At 37.8% G+C, this 20,029-nt stretch overlaps 2 protein-coding genes across 2 annotated transcripts; both read left to right on the top strand.

Moving 5' to 3' along the window:
* The first annotated feature begins 1,460 nt into the window (after window positions 1-1,460).
* LOC131428657 (uncharacterized protein K02A2.6-like) lies at window positions 1,461-3,239 on the top strand. Its single transcript, XM_058592702.1, has one exon. The coding sequence runs from the start codon at window positions 1,461-1,463 to the stop codon at window positions 3,237-3,239; it is 1,779 nt and encodes a 592-aa protein (XP_058448685.1).
* Window positions 3,240-9,962: 6,723 nt separating this feature from the next.
* Window positions 9,963-14,186, top strand: LOC131430455 (regulator of chromosome condensation). The gene is made up of 4 exons (XM_058595467.1): window positions 9,963-10,349; window positions 10,420-10,796; window positions 12,166-12,981; window positions 13,046-14,186. The coding sequence occupies exons 1-4, from the start codon at window positions 10,268-10,270 to the stop codon at window positions 13,322-13,324; spliced, it is 1,554 nt and encodes a 517-aa protein (XP_058451450.1). The 5' UTR covers window positions 9,963-10,267; the 3' UTR covers window positions 13,325-14,186.
* Window positions 14,187-20,029: the final 5,843 nt, after the last annotated feature.

The following is a 20,029-nucleotide window of genomic DNA, read 5'->3' as shown; positions in this document are numbered from 1 at the left end:
AGCCATAAGTATTTAACATGATAAGCCATGCCCACTAGTACGCGACTGGCAGTATCTCCCCAAATTTATAATATGGCCATTTTTTTATTTGGTAGATGATTTTTTGGCATTTAACATTTAAATGTGATTTCGAGCATATGGCCGCCACGACTATTTTTCACAACACTCATTCTGGAGGTACACTTTTTCATTTTCAGCTATGACACTTTCCAGGATAAAAAACTATTTCTTTTGGTAACAATGGTCGCAAGGTATGCATAATTTATAATAGGGAGCAACCGGAATAAGAGAAATATTTTTCTGGAAAAGAAGCCATTTGTCAGGTTCTGTCCTAGGTTTATCCCACAGACTAACAGACAGGACACTCAAATCAGATTCTTCAATCATTTTAACGGTCATTTCGAATATTCCTTTATTTGGGACAGTACTCACATATGTCATGATGGCGCCACGTTACCCTATCAAATACATCCTGTCTGTCATCTAGACTGTGTTTATTTTTTTCATTTACCAACCGAGTTGCCATTCATACAAAATTACCTGTAATGTATTGATTTGTCTACCTCCATGTGAATTTCATGCAGGATACAGATTAATTACATATTGCCAAAACTATATACAGAATTGTGCCTACTTCTCATCCTACAACGCAATACAAAATTGAACCCGTTTTGTTACAATATTTACTTGCTTCTGGTCTGCCGCCACTTAATTTCGGGTGAAAACTACCAACACAATAAAAAATAGTCTAGATGAACAACGTTGAGTCAAATAAATGGTTCCAATATCGCGAAAAAGTTAAATATATTATCAACGTAATCCAATAATGTATTGTGACGATTCATTTTCAAATATTTTGATGAAATCAGGCATCCCTGCAAGCAGCTGATCGGTGTTGACAAACGAGGGGAATCCAACTAGTAAAAAAACTTGTACATAACACAAGGGGTGTACAGATAGTAAATAGTTCGCGCAGTACAATATAGGTGGAACTAGTGCATCACGAAAAATTATTTTTATAAGAATTTACTCATACTGTCATGTCTGTTAGTCTGTGTTTATCCTTCACGTAGCGTCGAGTGGCGTCAAATCACATGAACGCGGAGGCCAAATCACCGATCCATTTCTCGAAATAATATTGTCACTACGTATTGTGCCACAGAATGGGAAGTGTGCTCAAGTGCTCAAGAATGTGTCACTTTTGAGAAATAAGTGTCTGATTGTTATAGTTACACCTTAAGTATTATGCCTTGCCTTTCAAACTACCTAGTTTAATTCCAGTGTGTATTACCTTTGTTTTGCTTCCGTTCCCTTGAGTCAGAATAAGAAGATAAGTAAATGGAAAAACGTTACACTTTCACCACGCGAAATAAAATGTGTTCATTTAAATCTAAAATTGCTAACTGTTGTATTTATTTATAACTAAATAAACCTCGGCCACAACAGTTTTGACGACGAGGATGGTCGGCGACGGAAATTTATTGGATGGTGGAAGAGTTCCTGCTGGAGGTGCTGTTGCTGTGGCTCCGATCGCGATGCAGTCTACTTTTACAGTCGAGCCATTTGATCGTCATAAAATGAAATGGTCTCGATGGGTTGAACGATTTGAGGGTGCTTTCCTGCTTTTCGGAGTTCGTGATGACGCGAAGCTGCCGATGCTGCTACACTACATGGGTGCGGAAACATACGACGTTGTTTCAGACAAACTGGCGCCGGAAAAACCACAGACTAAAACATACGACGAAATAGTGCAAACTCTCGAAAACCATTTCAATCCGGAACCACTGGAAATATTGGAAAACTTTCGTTTCAAATGTCGGAAACAGTGCGACGAACGTGCAGATGAGTCAATCGATGATTATTTGATTGCCCTAAGGAAGTTGGCCATAACCTGCAATTTTGGCAACTATTTGAGTACTGCGTTGCGGAATCAGTTCGTTTTCGGAATAAAGGACCGTGGAATCCAAGCACGTCTACTGGAGGTACGTGGCCTTACATTGGATCGAGCGCGAGAGATCGCGGTATCGATGGAAGCATCTGCGAAAGGTGGACAGGAGATCCACTCACGTCAGGGAAAACCGGATTTGAATCTCGTCGAACATCCACCTACAAAGCCTGCTAGAGGTAAAGTAAACAAAAAGTTTATTGTCTCGGAGAAGAAAACAAAATCGCACAAACACCCCGATACGAAGAGGAGCGAATGTTTTCGTTGCGGAAGTGCTGCTCATTTTGCGAATAAGTGTCCGCATATAAAAACTACATGTAACTACTGCAATGTAACAGGTCATTTGCAAAAAGTTTGCCTGAAGAAAAAATCTGCGGAAAATAAGAAAAGCGATTCACATCAGGTTGAAGAAAGTGCGACAAATAAAGTGAAACAAGCAAGTTTGCGAGCAGATGAAATTTGCGGAATATACGATGCTGCTGATTTCAATAACAATGCAGATAAATTTCGGTTGGAACTTGTATTGAACGGCTCGAAAGTGATATTTGAAATCGACAGCGGATCGCCTGTTTCGATTCTGAGTTTATCGGATTATGAAAAATACATTCCCGGTATTAAAATGCATCATCCGGATACTACTCTGGTAAGCTACAGTGGCAACACGATTGAATTGTGTGGGATGTGCGCTGTTCACATAAACTACGGCGGTAAAAATCATGAGCTGCTGCTGTATGTTGCGAAAAATAAAAAACATCCTCTGCTGGGTCGTGGTTGGATGAAAGTTCTAAAAATCGATGTAAATAAATTTTATGAAAACGTTCACACGATTGCGATTACAAATTGTGCTGAATCAGTGAAAAGGCTAATCGAGCGTTACGGAAGTGTCTGTGAGAAGTCGATGGGAAAAATCGAAGGCCTTACAGCGAAATTACAACTTAAACCGAATGTACAACCAGTGTATTTGCGAGCACGGTCTGTTCCATTCTCTATCCGTCAGGCGGTTGAAAATGAAATCAAGAGTTTAGAGAATGACGGTGTGCTAGTCAAAGTTAATCACAGTGCTTGGGCCACACCGGTAGTCCCGGTAATGAAACTGAACAATCGAGTGCGACTTTGCGGTGACTATAAGATTTCGGTGAATCCAAATCTCGTGGTCGATGAACATCCCCTGCCCACCGTTGAGGAGTTGTTTGCAAATGTGGCAGGTGGTGAGAAGTTTACAAAGATTGACCTGTCTCAAGCTTATTTGCAATTAGAGGTCAGTGCGGACGATCAGGGAGACATTTCACATTAACATGTGGACGATTCTCACGTTAAGCACTCATTTGGGATTGTACAGACCGACGAGGCTGATGTACGGTATCAGCTCGGCACCTGCGATTTGGCAACGGTTGATGGAGGAGGTGCTGAATGGAATCCCGGGGGTAACAGTTTTTCTAGACGATATTCGAGTTACAGGGCCGAACGATCAGGTTCATTTGCAGCGTCTGGAGGAAGTTATGAAGCGATTATGCAAATACAACATGCGGATTAACCTTGACAAGTGTCAGTTCTTTGCTGATCGCATAGAATATTGCGGTTACTTAATCGACCGAGACGGTATACACAAGGTGCGAAGTAAAATCGATGCCATGCAGAATATGCCAGTTCCTGAGAATAAAGACCAGGTGCGTTCATTCGTTGGATTGGTCAATTACTACGGTCGATTCTTTCCACATCTGAGTACAACTATTTATCCGTTAAACCGTCTTCTACGAAATAACGTGACATTCAAGTGGACAAAGGAAAGTAACGATGCGTTCCTGAAAGTGAAGGAAGAAATGCAATCAGAACGATTCTTGGTGCATTACAGTACGGAGTTACCGTTAATTTTGGCAACAGATGCGTCTCCATATGGAGTTGGTGCAGTTCTTAGTCACATTATGCCGGACGGTACAGAAAGACCTATAATGTACGCGTCAAAAACATTGAACGATACGCAGCGTAGATATAAACAGATCGATCGTGAAGCATTTGCGATCATATTTGGAGTGCGAAAATTTTACCAATACTTATATGGACGGAAATTTTTGTTGGTTACTGACAACGAGCCGGTGAAGCAAATATTCTCAGAGACAAAAGGGTTGCCAGCAATGTCTGCACTACGGATGCAACACTATGCGACTTTTCTCGCTTCGTTTCGTTACGTCATCAAATTTCGTCCAACGAAAGAGCATTATAATGCTGATGCGTTTTCACGTTTGCCGGTTAGTACAAAGACACTGGACAACGTAATTGAAGAAGTCGATTTGTTAGAGGTTAATATAATCGAAACGCTTCCGATAAGAGTCGAGGATTTGGCAAAATCAACGGCTATGGATTCAACAGTGAAAATACTGCTACAAGGGTTGAAAAATGGAAAAACGGTAGATGCACGTGACCGTTTCGGCATCGATCAAATCGAGTTCGCCTTACAACAAGGATGCATTATGCGGGGAATACGTGTGTACGTTCCACCTGAGCTACGACCGAACGTATTGAAAGAATTGCACTCTACACACTTTGGTACAACGAGATTGAAGTCGCTCGCCAGAGGATATGTCTGGTGGGAGCGAATTGATAAGGATATCGAGGAGCTCGTACGGAACTGTGCGAGTTGTCAAATGACTCGTCCGGAGGCTGCGAAAGTGCCACTGCACTGTTGGGAAACCCCGAAAGAACCATTCGAAAGAGTGCACGTCGATTTTGCGGGTCCATTCATGGGAACATACTTTATTGTTTTTGTTGATGCGTATACAAAGTGGCCGGAAGTCAAAATACTACGCGATATAACTACGAGTACCACAATCCATGCTTGTCGGGAATTTTTCGCTGCTTACGGAATTCCTGCTGTGTTAGTAAGCGACCATGGTGTACAGTTCACGTCGGCTGAATTCCAGAAGTTTTTGAAGCTCAACGGTATATTTCACAAAATGGGTGCTCCTTATCATCCGGCGACCAACGGACAAGCAGAGCGTTTCATTCAAACGTTTAAATCTAAGATGAAGGCTCTCAACTGCGACAAGTCGAGAATGCATACGGAACTTTGCAACATTTTGCTTAGTTATCGTAAAACTATACATCCAGCTACTGGAAAATCTCCGTCGATGCTACTTTTTAACAGACAAATTCGGTCTCGGCTTGATCTTATGATACCGACTGCTACCTCCACCGTGGAAAGTCCACATGTTAATGTGAAATGTCTCCCTGAGGGGACGAGAGTTGCTGCTCGTGACTATTTAGATAAGGATAAATGGAAATATGGTCATATTACGGAGAGACTGGGTAAACTCCACTACCACATTCAACTGGATGACGGTCGAGTCTGGAAACGCCACATTGACCAGTTACGAGAAGTCGGAGAAAATCTTCAGCCTAAACGCTCTGAGCTTCCCGCTGTCCGTTTTGAAGCGGACAACCTCCCCTTTGTCCATCGAAGTTCTACATCTACGTCTGAGAAACATGACCCTGTTTCGATATCGGGTCCTGCGGAAAATCCGCTGGTCGAATCGCAATCTTCGAGAAGTATTCCAGCTACAACTGGACCAAGTGTTTCATCTGCGAAGGCGACAACGTCGATACCTACTACTAGTGCGAAGTCTGACCATCAACAGCAATCACCACGAAGATCTACAAGAATCATCAAACCACCTCGAAGGCTGAATCTGTAGAAACATTTACATTCCCAAGGGAGGAAGAGCTGTTATAGTTACACCTTAAGTATTATGCCTTGCCTTTCAAACTACCTAGTTTAATTCCAGTGTGTATTACCTTTGTTTTGCTTCCGTTCCCTTGAGTCAGAATAAGAAGATAAGTAAATAGAAAAACGTTACACTTTCACCACGCGAAATAAAATGTGTTCATTTAAATTCAAGTATTGAGTGTCAATTATTTTAAATATCAAGCTTTAAACCGATTATCCGGAATCCGGTCTTACCTTCAACAACCGAAATAATAAGAAGATGATTCTTAGATACTCCGAAATATTCCTCAGGAATTACAGCAGAATACAAAAGACGTCCAACGATGGAGAAACTGTTAGGGATACTTTTCGGAGGAATCGGCAGGAGAAGAACGCACTAATTGGCATCTATAACTGAACTGAACGATCTCGTCCGTTCTCTTTATTCTCAAACTTCGAATGCCATAAAAGGCAGTGTTGCCAGTAGGCAATAATTTCAATTTACATTTAAATAAAATCTGTTATAATATATAACAAATTACTCAATATTTATGCATTTAAATACAATATACTTATAAATTGAGACATTTTTACGCAATTATTTAAATATATGAAATAAATTTTCACCCTAAATTTGAATGTTTACTACTAAGTTTTTGGCTTATGTATAAGTAAAGTATTACTCAGTAAATGAGTACATGTTACCCGTTTCCAGAGGAAGAAGTCGAATTTGAGTGTCAAAAAGTTACTCTAAATTAGAATTGTTACAATTTTCCTGCAGATGAGTGTGTAACTTTTTTAAGCGATTGGATACAGATTTTCTAAATTTAATACGGATTTTCCAAGAAGCAAAAAAAGCTTTTTCGTATGAGCAATCTATAAGTATTTGATCACAGTGACGAGAAGCAAAGTGTTGGCATTACATTCCTTTTGTGGAATTTAACCTTTTTGTTCCAACAGACAGATGAAGACGATTATTTCTCTTTGAATCTACCATTCTACAGCCATAATGTGTTGGAACAACATTTTTTAACGTTGAAATTTAATTTTATTAGTTAATACAGATTTTTTATACAGAGTAAAGGGCACTCCGCATTCGGCCGAGCCAACCGATCCGAGCTCTCCGACGTTGACTTCGGCTATGGCTGAGCACGGGTGTGCGCATGTATAGATACGCCGGACCCGACACAGTTGCTACGGTGCGAAAAGCTCGGTGAAGAATATCGTAGCCAAAGATATGAATTTTATGTCGGGTCCGGCGTACCTATACATGTGCACGCCGGCAGCTCAGTCATAACCGAAGAGCGAAAAAAGATCGGCGATGGAAATGTCGGCCGAATGCGGTTTGACCATAATACAGATTTCCTATGAAAATATCTGGCATCTCGCTACCAACCAACTACACGCAGAGAAAAAAATTGTAAATATAACTAAATTTGGGTTTCTTGCAACGATTTTTTGTTAAAATAGTGACAAAAGAAAATCTGGTTTGATATAGAATACATTGCTGCTTGAAACTACTAAACATGATAATCCATTTCACTCAATGGGTTAGTTTGTTTCAAACGACATTTTGATAAAAACAACAAATATTTTACTAGTACGTTCCTGTCAATTTCTTGACAAAAAATTTCACAGTGAATTCAATTTAAAAAATTTGTTATGAATAAACGAACTTAAGATAAAGTTAAGAATGGTTGCGCTTCAAATTAGCAAACATTTTAGTTGAAATAAATTATTTTAAAATTGGCTATTCAAACTAACGTATTTGTTTTTTGAAATCATACATTTTTGTTCGTTTTTAAGAATCATTTAATCATAATTTAAAGTAATCATTTTATTACTTTCAAACTAATAATTTACAAGATAGTTTTAAAATTCCTGAAAAAACAAATATTTTCAGTTTTGAAATTTTTTGAGACGTCATTGCCGTTGCTAGATGGTCGATGCTCCATCAGTCCGGCCAAAATAATGATCCTGCATCAAATAATTTATGTAAAGATAATGTGTTATGTAATGATATACAAATTTCTAAAATATTCTTAATTATCAATACGTACACTTGAATTGTTGAAAACCCCCTACGAAATGGAAGAATGCTCTGGTTTATGCGCGCGAGATATCTAATATGGTCCATTTAAATAGTAAACTTATTTGTATCATTACACAAATAAGATCACAGATTAATTGAACCATTTTTTTTCTTCATATAAAGGTATAGCAGGAATGAGTCAACAAGGACATTGCCGATAACATTAACTCAACTTTGGTTGACATGCAACAAATAGTTAGTTTATTTCAACAATAAACTTAGCCTGAACAAACATGTTTTTCGTATGGTTGAACAAAAATGTTGATTCAAATCAAACAGAGATCATTGTTTTTGTTGAAGGAGGAAATAAATAAATTTAAAAAACTACTAAATATAAATATAAATCAAATTTAAAAAACTGCTAACTGTTTTGTTATTTTGAATTAAATTACGTCACTCTGATTATTAGGTTTTTTTCCGTCACTGCTAACCTCTATCGGATGAACACATTTTGACAGTTCAGCAGTACTGTTTGTAAACAGAAATTTCTTTTGTTTGTTTATTGACAAATTGGATCAGACCATTTACGGTCCGTATCGCCTAAATACAGTTTTAAAACATTTGTTCACGATTGAATACGGTTCGTTTTTGATAATTATTAAATAAAAGTGACTAGTTGCAAAGTGTAAAGATGATTGCTTTAGATTTGCTCTTCGATTTTTGTTTAAGCTTGTTTGTAAACAGTACCGCTGAACTGTCAAGGATGAATACTTGTTCATTTGTGTCGTCACGATAAAAAACCTAATAGGAACTCTAGTTACACGCTAACAGACCCTGTCAGCTTGGAGCGAAATCAATCTCCAGTTCAGCAACGCCATCGCACGGCATCACATTCAACATATCATGTCAATTGTATGGGTGCGCAGCCCTGCTATTTTGGCGCGCACGAATTTGACATTTCTCTCCCCTACTTATATGTATGAGATTCGATGCGGACTCTCCTGAGGGCGACATGCTCGCAAAAAAGGATGTTGCCAATGATTTGTTCGGGAAATGTGAGAGCTGGATATCTTGTTAACATGATGTCTTTGACGCTAAGAAATGGAGCTTGTTTAAAATTACAAAACAGTTAGTAGATTTTTAAATTTGAATTATGTTAATTCAAAACTAGAATATGATTGTTTCCAATCAACTCCTCTCTTCAACATCAACCATTATCTGTGTTTGATGTGAATCAAAATTTTGGTATTGCCAAACCAAAAAAAAATATTTGTCCCAGCTGATTTTATTGTTGAAACGATCACCAATTTATAGCATATCAACAATAGTAGAATTGATTCTACTGGCAATATCTTCGTTAATTCAATTCTACTTTACCTTTATGCTAAGAAAAAAATTAATTGGTTTTATCAATGATTTGATCAATTTATTCGTGTAATGATACAACAAAGTTTATTGTTCAAATAAACCGTATCAGCTTTATTTCTAGTAATGCCAAGCAATTTTTTCACACGTGATAAACAGAAAAGTTTGTACGCGTTCCACAAGTGAGATTCTATCTGCTTATTTAATTTTCTTTGGACTATTCAAGAAACCAAGCCGGACTGAAGGGGAACATAGGATGGACATAATTGAATTCTATAAAAAGTAGTATATCAGTTCTCTAATAAAAACTCATGTTCGATTTACTTCAAAAATCACGTAAAATGGTAAATTGAATATTTTACGTGATGATAATTAATGTTATATACGATATAATCATCACACATGGTTCACAAAAACTGACCAAACGTCAAACAATCTACGTGAATTTCCGATGTATAAAATTTGATGCTGAAAATGGCGAACAGTCAGTCCTTAAAGTGTAAGTGATTTGAGTACTCGCAAGATATTATTTTTTATTATTTTTTTTTACTACAAAGCAAAATGAATTGCAATTTTGATGTAAACTAATGCGTTATACCGGTTAAGTGAGCTTTCATTTATTTTACATATTTTTCTCTGCGTGTAAAAAGTTCATTTTTAAAAACAGGTAGATTCGAAAAGTATTGTCTAATTTTACTACCGACCAGGTCTCGTATTACCTGCAACAGTCAGTATAAAAATCAAAATAAAATGACCTCATGCTTCAGTAACAGTTTTGATGTATCAGTGACACCATCTCACATATTGATCTTGTCCAGCGTCTGTTTATCTGTGAAAAATGTTAACGAAAGCATCCATAATATTACCCGATGCGAATAACCAAATTTCATCAGGTTTGACAACGAGAAGAAGAAAAGTCAGAAGATCATTATTTGAGTAACCGGTGTGCGGAACAGAAGACTGTTCTCGACTACAGCATATTAAACGTGATTCAAGAATCAAATTATTCATCATTGGTATCACAAAAAGAGTGTATTTCATCATTTGTTGAAATTAAAGTGTGCATCCACATAAAGTTGAAGATTTTTTTGTGTGAACTTGGTCAAGGAGTGTCGTCGAATATTAATACACCTAAAATTTCATCTTTTCCTAACCTCAATCTTGGCGGTAAGGTCTACCTGCGTTTTTACCCCAGTCAGAGGTGAAAGGAAGCATTTTTAACATAATGGCCCGCGGAAAAGAAAAACGTGAACTGGCTAGTAATGATAAGGCGCCACCAGCGAAAATAATACGTACATCTCACAAATGTAAGCTAATTGGATATTGTTTTATCAGTTGACTGATAAAGAAATGTTTTTTTTCTTTTCGTTCTAACAGTTGAATTAGCTTTACCAACACTACCCAAATTGAGTGGTAATGTACTCTCCTGCGGACAAGGTGAAGTCGGCCAGCTTGGGCTTGGTGAGGATATCATGGAAAAGACACGACCTGCTTTAGTCGACGGCATGAAGAACGTCGTAGATATTTCCGCTGGTGGCATGCACAATCTCTGCTTGACGCGGAAAGGTGAGGTGTATTCATTCGGCTGCAATGATGAGGGAGCCCTAGGTCGCGTCACAGCCGATGACGATGGAGCGGAATTTCAACCACGAAAAATCGAACTACCAGCACCATGCCTGAAGATATCAGCCGGTGATTCTCACTCTGCCTGCTTACTAGACGATGGACGCGTTTACGCTTGGGGCTCGTTTCGGGTAAGGCACCCTTCCCATGTTCTGCTAACGGTCACATTTCTGACGAACAGCTGTTCAATTGTTCCCTTTCTTTCCCGCGTATTCTTTAAACACTTGAACGCGAAATGCATTTCCTTGTTTCCCCTTCTTTATGATCTGTTGCCAAAATCTCGTAGGGAGATTATATCATTGCTTCTATTCTTTTCCTTCGTTCGTATACCTGTTTGTTAAGGCTGTTTCTTGGGATCAATGCAAGGTAAAAATAGGGCAAATTGCTTGAAATGCATGTTAGGCAAGGAATGACAGCACGGTTGTGTTGTGTTTATATGAAACCAATATCATTCATATTCAAAGGTTATATCGAAAAAATGGTTATGCCCCGTTTACACTTCTGCTGGCTGCCAGCATGCTGGTGTCAGTGTACTGCCCTCTTAGGAAAAAAACGTTCAACGGTGGTCCTTCGTTGGTCTAATACTTTGGATCATTGGACCACAGTTGAACGTTTTTTCCTAAGAGGGCAGTACACTGACACCAGCATACTGGCAGCCAGCAGAAGTGTAAACGGGGCATTAACACGATTGAATTTGAAATTAGTTTAAGATTGTTTCATTGTTTTTATTTTTCTCTATCAAACATCATAACTGTCAGTTGGTGTGCGTTTAGCGTGTCAACATTTTGTTCACTCGATGCTGCGACTAGCGATTCGATCGCCAACGTGGTCAAATTATCGATCAGTAAATCTTCGCTACGATAACGTAATTAAGAATTTACCGGTTTTATAGAGCTCGATTGTTTACCATATTTATTGCTTTCAACCATTTTTCAACGATTGTACCTTTGAAATTACTAAATCGGTTCACTGGCAAGTTTTCTAGGTAATCTTCTTACGGGTAGCCTCCACCAAAAATTTGGACGGACACCTTTAAGCTAGTGTTAATCTCGCACTTGGAGCACCCATACGAGTACGTGTTACTCATAGGCATCTGCTTCGGGAAGGTCTGAGAGAAAGCAAAAAGAAACGTCTCAGCAAGACGCCTTCTTGAAAGGAGGGTTTCGTTACCAGAAAAATGTACCCGCGTTTGGGTACGTTTAGCTCTTTCGTCTCCGTTTGTTTGATTCGAAACCCGTTTCGATTCTACTGAATGGTGTACGAGAACGGCTAATTGAGAAAGCGAATTGCTAGCATTTTAAGTACAATCTGCGAGCTACGGTTTAGTTTTCGATAGAAGATGACCAACCGTAGAACTCAATTCAGACTAATCTAACACTAGCTTGTTTTTCGGTCTGCAAAGACAAGAAGTTCTAGACGATTTGCCAGAAAGCTGAGTTAGGGTTCACCCGTTGGGAAACGTCAACTAACGCGCCTTACTTTTTTGTCGTTTCCCCACAGGATTCACACGGAAACATGGGTTTAACGTTGGAAGGAAACAAACGGCTTCCGATCGAAGTTATTCCAGGAGTAAAGTCAGTCGATATTGCATCCGGTGGAGATCATTTGGTAATTCTGACAGAACACGGTCATGTGTACACAGTTGGCTGCGCCGAGCAAGGTCAGCTGGGTCGAATTTCTACTCGAGCAGCTTCCGGTGAGTCCAGGCGTGGCAAAAACGATCTACTAAAGCCTGGCATTGTTACTCTGAAAGGAAAGTTCGTGCTAGCGGATGCCATTTGGGCTTCAACATATTGCACTTTTTTCAAAGATAGAAATACCTCGAAAATTTTCGCTTTCGGATTGAATAACTATTGTCAACTTGGAATTCCGAATCCAAGCGAAAACGTTGTCAAACCAGTATTCGTTCCACACCTAACAAGTTTTACTGACGTTAAAAGCATCTCTGGAGGACAGCATCATACGTTAGTTCTCAAAAACGACAACAAAGTTTACGTCATTGGGCGTAAAGAATATGGACGGCTTGGTTTGGGTGACGTGAGCACCGATGCCAACACACTGGCCCTGGTTGACACGCTAGTCGATAAAAGCGTCGTTGAAATTTCCTGCGGTGAAAGTACGTCATTTGCCGTAACAGATAGCGGGGACGTTTACGCTTGGGGCATGGGCTCGAATCAACAGTTGGGAACCGGAAATGAGGATGATGAGCACAAACCGGTAGCGATTGTTAGCAAGCAATTGCAGGGCAAAAAAGTACTTAAAGTATCCAGTGGAGGCCAACACAGTTTGTTTCTGGTAGAGGAGAAACCATCCAAGGTAAGTTGCAAGGATCAGTCGATTCAGTGGTTCACACAAATAAATACATTATTTCATTCCATAGGATTCGACTCCAGTGCCAGAAGCGAAGCCGGCCAAATTGAAAACAGCGAAGGCGTCCGAAGCAGATCCACCCGCTGCATCCACTCCCTCGGAAAGCAAGCCCGTTTCGGTAGCTAGTCCTGGGAAACCGAAAACCAACGGAACATCGACAAAGGAACACATTAACGGCAATGAGAATGCGGCTGATGGTGATATGGAAGGAGTTAGCAGCAGTACGCATGAAACTTCCGAAAAACCGGAGAAAAAACCGGCTGCCAGAGGACGAAAGCGAAAGCTGTAATGCGCAAAATGACGCAAAAAAAAGTATTTAAAAGTAAATATTTTAATTTAGCTAGTTGAAGAAGTTACACTTATGACTAAGTGCGTTGTAAAACTAAAAAAAAAACATTTTCCTGTTTCATTGCATTGTTTATGGACAACAATTGTTGAATACTCTTTTCATTCGGTTGATAATCCTTGTTTCTATTTATGTAATTATTTCTTTCCTTATGTTCTTTACTTGTTAGTACTATGAAATTGTAGCAAAGGTACACATTTTTGAGTTGAAACCTTGTTATTGGTAAATGTTCTAGATCGAATAAAAAACGCGAAATGAAAATTGAATTGACGAAACAGCCATAAACGTTAAATGTCGTCTATGCATGATTTAAAATGTATTTTCGAGCTAGAAAAAAATAAAATGTTGGAACAATTATTTCTTTCCTTATGTTCTTTACTTGTTAGTACTATGAAATTGTAGCAAAGGTACACATTTTTGAGTTGAAACCTTGTTATTGGTAAATGTTCTAGATCGAATAAAAAACGCGAAATGAAAATTGAATTGACGAAACAGCCATAAACGTTAAATGTCGTCTATGCATGATTTAAAATGTATTTTCGAGCTAGAAAAAAATAAAATGTTGGAACAATCTATTGGAACAATTATTTCTTTCCTTATGTTCTTTACTTGTTAGTACCATGAAATTGTAGCAAAGGTACACATTTTTGAGTTGAAACCTTGTTATTGGTAAATGTTCTAGATCGAATAAAAAACGCGAAATGAAAATTGAATTGACGAAACAGCCATAAACGTTAAATGTCGTCTATGCATGATTTAAAATGTATTTTCGAGCTAGAAAAAAATAAAATGTTGGAACAATCTATATTCAGTATTTTTATTTACACCTCTTATTCTGAGCGTCAAGCTGTATTACAAAAACATCACTCGATCGAAATACAGAATAGTTGGGCTATTGTATCACAATAGTCATCTCAATAGTAGAGTCACCATGTTATTTTACCTTTTACTCGACTTTCGTATAGTTCTGGAGAAATAAAAAATGAAGTCTCTCTTTCTGGTGTGACTATTTCTGGTTGTTTTACTGCGAGAATGTTTTCGGTTATCTGTAAATGGGCTAACCGCAGTTAATTCTGAAAGGCTTAAGCAAAGATAAACTTTATCTGTGGCGCATGGTCGATTTTTATTTTATTTCTCGATCCGATCCAACTGCGCAAAACGTGATAAGTGAAAAATCAAATATATATATATTAATATGGATCACTTTATCGAGTTCAATACAAATCGAAAAAGACATCACAGTAACACCATCTCGTGACGGAAAATGCTATTAGTTCAGTCATGTTTAATAGTTTGCGTTAAGCGTGCACCCAGAAGTGAAATGTCAAAAACAATTGAGCATGATGCCCATATAGAGGTTGTGAACTTTTTTATATTTAAGTGTGTTTTTTTTTCTAACGAAAGTAAATATCGTCTATAAATAATGTACAATTACACTTTTTTAGACTTACCGTCTTCACTTTCAAGAGTTATAAAGTAGTATTTAACTTTGCTCATGAATGATTCTGTCTGAACAGAAAAACGCAGCTCTAGGAATTGACTTTCCTTATATTGTTAAACAAATGAATTACACGAAACATGCTATAGTTTTATTGTGTGAACGATTCAGGCATTACCATTTTATGACTAATAACATTTTTGTCGCAGTATTCATCACCGGGTTTTTATCTATGAAACGTTGCTAATTAAGGAAGCAGCGATAGAGATTTTATAAAAAGGGAATGTTCATACCACAAATTGTTCTAAGAAACTATTGATTGATGTTCAGTAATTTTCATTGAATACTGTGGATCTGAAGAATATAAAGGTTGCGATAAAAAAGTAATAAAAAACAGATATCAATAATTTAATAATTTTATTAATAAATAATAATTAATATTATAAATTTCGATAGGGATGGATGCAGTTCATAGAAGAATCATGTATGCAAATATTTTCATTTTTTATCGAGCTTCCACTATCGTATCTCAAGAATACCTCACCAAATGTAATGAACGAAACGTTTCGGGTTTTCCATATTTTCAAATACAGAAAACCAATCCATTTCTTTAATAGATCCTTACTCATGATCAGGTTTTCCTATACCCCTAAAGATCATGCAGTTCCGGATTCATGTCAAACAAATCAAACTATTCACTTAATGAATACAATACATTAAAAACATAACCATCACTTTTCTTGATTTATTGATCCACCTTGACAACTCGTTCAATGTCACTAATAAATATAAAAAAAAACTCAAGAGATCGCATGTGCTTCGACTTTCTTACTAACGGTTAGACACGCTTTTGAACGGTTAGATGTCTTATTGGATATAAATGTAATTTTGACGACTTTATTTCATTTTAATGGGATAATCCGGATCTGTTGTTCCCCTCGGGTGTATTACAAGTTACTTTGATTGCGATATTTTTTTCATTGCGTTCATGACATTGAGTTTAAACAGACCCTGTCAGCTTGGAGCGAAATCAATCTTCAGTTCAGCAACGCCATCGCACGGTGTCACATTCAACATATCATGTCAATTGTATGGGTGTGCAGTGCTGCTATTTTGGCGCGCACGAATTTGACATTTCTCTTCCCTACTTCTGTGTACGAGATTCGATGCGAACTCGCCTGAGGGCGCCATGCTCGCAAAAAATGTTGTTGCCAATGATTTGTTCGGGAAATGAGAGAGCTGGATATCTTGTTAATATGATGTCTTTGGTTTAAATTAGCATTATCTTTCCTCTCAGGGAAAGTTAGAATGTAAAAGAAAATTGTCATTTTTATAAATTGTCTATGAATTAAAAGTGCATATATTAAGCGATCTTCCCTTTGCTGTGAACTGTTTTGCGAATAGCTTCAAAATTTGAAATTTCGATATTTTTTTCCAAAAAGTAATTGAATTTCATCAAATACTTCATATTAACAAGACATTCAGCTGTCACATTTCCCGAACAAATCATTGGCAACATCCTTTTTTGCGAACATGACGTCCTCTGGCGAGTCCACATCGAATCTCGTACATAGAAGTGAGGGAGAGAAATGTCAAATTCGTGCGCGCCAAAATAGCAGCACTGCACACCCATACAATTGACATGTTATGTTGAATCAAAGACATCATATTAACAAGATATCCAGGTCTCACATTTCCCGAACAAATCATTGGCAACAACATTTTTTGCGAGCATGGCGCCCTCAGGCGAGTTCGCATCGAATCTCGTACACAGAAGTAGGGGAAGAGAAATGTCAAATTCGTGCGCGCCAAAATAGCAGCACTGCGCACCCATACACACTTAAATTTTTTAGCTGAGTCTCGGCAAAAAAATGCCGAGATTCGCACAGCCGAGTAATCAGCAATCATCTCGGCAAAAATAAAATAACTGAGCGTCTCGGCACTTTCAAATTTGACATACGTCAAATATTGCCGAAATCGCCAGCATAAGATTTACTGTTTGCTCAGTGAAACGTTCGCTGAATATTCGGCAATCCAATAAAACGAAAAAATGAAAAAAAAAACAAATTACCGAATCATCAGTAAATAAAAATCTAGTCAATGATTTTGTTTGTAATTTCTAAACATTAGAAACACACCATTCAGGATCAAAAATTCATTTCATTAACACTTAAAGGAGGCTTACAAATTTGTTGCCAGTAGTGCTTAAAGCCTCTACCTTAAAACAGCATAATAAAAAGCGGCGTTTCCGGATGCGGCCACCTTGAGTTGAGCTGGAAATATGAAAATAAAAATAAATATACAAAAATGTTCAATATTTAATGATGCATATACGGTATTGTTAAAAAAATAAACTTACTTTGATCTATTGAATTTGTCCATGCATTGGGTTATTTTTTCGCATATCCCCCAAAGTTTTGTCACAGACTAACAGACAGGACACTCAAATTAGATTCTTCAATCATTTTAACGGTCATTCCGAATATTCCTTTATTTGGGAAAGTACTCACATGTGTCATGATGGCGCCACGTTAACCTATCAAAAACATCCTGTCTGTCATCTAGACTGTGTTTATTTTTTTCATTTACCAACAGAGTTGCCATTCATGCAGAATTACCTGTAATGTATTGATTTGTATACGTCCATGCGAATTTCATGCAGGATACAGATTTAATACATATTCACTTGCTTCTGGTCTGCCGCCACTTAATTACGGGTGAAAACTACCAACACAATAAAAAATAGTCTAGATGAACAACGTTGAGTCAAATAAATGGTTACCTTCCAACATCGCGAAAAAGTTAAATATATTATCAACCAATCCAATAATTTATTGTGACGATTCATTTTCAAAAATTTTGATGAAATCAGGCATCCCTGCAAGCAGCTGATCGGTGCTGACAAACGAGGGGAAACCAACTAGTAAAAAAACTTTTACGTAACACAAGGGGTGTACCGATAGTAAATAGTTCGCGCAGTACAATATAGGTGGAACTAGTGCATCACGAAAAATTATTTTTATAAGAATTTACTCATACTGTCATGTCTGTTAGTCTGTGGTTTTGTCTCGAGGACTCTTTGAGCCCCGTGTTGGATGTTTTTCCTTTATAATGTGATCTGATAAAGTCGCTTTTTATAAAGCGAAACATGTCACTATATTTATTCAATATTTTTACTTGCAAGTGGTTCCACGTTTCTTCGAAGATTATCCATTTTTTCACTCGAGAATTTCATCAGAAAATAATCGCGCAATGCGTAGCGAAAATGTAACGCGGCAATAAATGACAGCTGTCGTGCTAAATCTCGGCAACAGCTAGCGCATATTACGAAATCTCGGCAAACGTCTCTGCTAATGTCGGCATATCTGTTGTTTACTGATAAATTCAGCAAGCAATTATGCCAAATTTCGGCAAAGTGAAGCATTTTACCGAAATATCAGTGAATGCATTTAACGAAGTTCAGAAACATGCGTATTGATTACTGAGCAATCAGCAAATTTCTATGTTGCTGATAAGATTCGGCATTTTATTATGCCGAGCTCAAGAAATGGTTTTAAGTGTGTACAATTGACATTATACGTTGAATGTGACACCGTGCGATGGCGTTGCTGAACTGAAGATTGGTTTCGCTCCAAGCTGACAGGGTCTGATTTCAAAATTGAACAAATAAAAAGTTTGTTTAGCACTGAAAAAATGTTAATAAATAGTGTCTGTGTGTGTATGTGCACAAAAACTTTAATTTATTTATGGTTCTATAAAATGTTATTGAGTTTTATCCGAGTCGGACTCCCGGTTTCGGAATTACAGGGTGCGAAAAATGTCAACAGATGTGTTACAGATCACAGATTTTATCAAAATTCACAGATTTCTACAGATTTTAATGAATATTTCATCAAAATGGCAGATTTTTAAAATTTTTCTCACTGATTTACACAGATTATGGTCGAGGATATGCAACACAAATGTTACACAGTTTACTGAGCTGAGCTTAGTGCTGATCGAAGCTATAAATTTACTTAAAGCAAAGGCATCATATTATCAAAATATCCAGCTCACATTTTACGAACAAATCGTCAGTCCCACGATAAAAGGGTCTAACTGCAAATGACAGTTTCTCTTTGTTTACTTTTGGCATTAAAATTGCCTCACTTTTCACTATACGGGCCCGGTTGTAAATTAAAAGTTACAAAAATAGCCGCGTCACATTTTTCTGTCATAATTTTGAACGTTAATAACTCAGTCATTTGTTGAGAGATTAATATAAATTAACAACCAATCGATTTGGAAACTTTTAACTTAAACATGTATTGCAACGTCGTTTCAGTATTTCAATAGCATGTCATTTTCTTGTTCGGCATCGGAGGCTTTGCGTCATGCATAAAAACACCGCATTGTTTTGCGTCGTATGAAGAGGAATCTATAAATATTTGCTGCAAAACATTTCTTTGCCTAGTTGATGCTTGCCTGTGAATGGAACAAGTAGCTCGTCCAGTGAGGTGATGACTGGATCAATGTTCCTTGAATATCAAAAATGCAACGAACGCCTATGATCATCGTTCGCTTCCCTTCGCCTTTGTTCGATAATCGCTGTGATATTCAGACTTGTTCGTATATTCGGGTGCAATCGAAGCCGACGCCGCTTTGTTGCTCGCATGAAGATCTATTCCTTGCAGTTGTTATTCGCATTGAACATACCACCGAATGACTTAACGCGAATGTGGAACGAATATTCATGCAGTGATCATCGTCAAAACCTAATTCGTGATGATCGTTCGTGCTGAAACAAGCACGTTAAGACGTTTTCCTCTGTATTAGTGCCATAGTATTATGTGTGTGTGTGATGAATCATATCCCAGCACTCCCATATTACTGCTATCCAACCAGATATGATGAATTTATTTATTAGATGAAGAATGCTTCGCGAAGAATGGAATCTAACGATCATCACAGTGACGCTATTCGAACCAATTCGAAGAGTAAAATAAATGAACGAATAACAAACGAATGTATAAACGAACATGCATTAGTAGATTCGGGTTCTCTCTTTCGTGCAGTGAATGGTTCAACGTTGTTCGAGATGGGCGAAAGCGATATAAGAATAATCGCACCGAAGATGGATGAATGAATTAGTTAGACGAAGAATATGTGCAACATTGGACTGAATTGCGTTCGCTCGCTGGATTGTCGCTTTTGCATTGTGTGTTGGTGCA

This window comes from Malaya genurostris, chromosome 2 (assembly GCF_030247185.1).
Source record: "Malaya genurostris strain Urasoe2022 chromosome 2, Malgen_1.1, whole genome shotgun sequence".
Lineage (NCBI taxonomy): Eukaryota > Metazoa > Arthropoda > Insecta > Diptera > Culicidae > Malaya > Malaya genurostris.
The sequence above is the reverse complement of the archived record's forward strand: the minus strand, read 5'-3'. Positions and strand labels throughout refer to the sequence as shown.

Bases quoted from the DNA above. Each gene is read 5' to 3' on its own strand.
- LOC131428657 (XM_058592702.1), top strand. From the start codon at position 1,461: ATGGTCGGCGACGGAAATTTATTGGATGGTGGAAGAGTTCCTGCTGGA.
- LOC131430455 (XM_058595467.1), top strand. From the start codon at position 10,268: ATGGCCCGCGGAAAAGAAAAACGTGAACTGGCTAGTAATGATAAGGCG. The intron at 10,350-10,419 runs GTAAGCTAATTG...TCGTTCTAACAG, and splicing joins AATACGTACATCTCACAAAT to TTGAATTAGCTTTACCAACA. The intron at 12,982-13,045 runs GTAAGTTGCAAG...TTCATTCCATAG, and splicing joins TAGAGGAGAAACCATCCAAG to GATTCGACTCCAGTGCCAGA.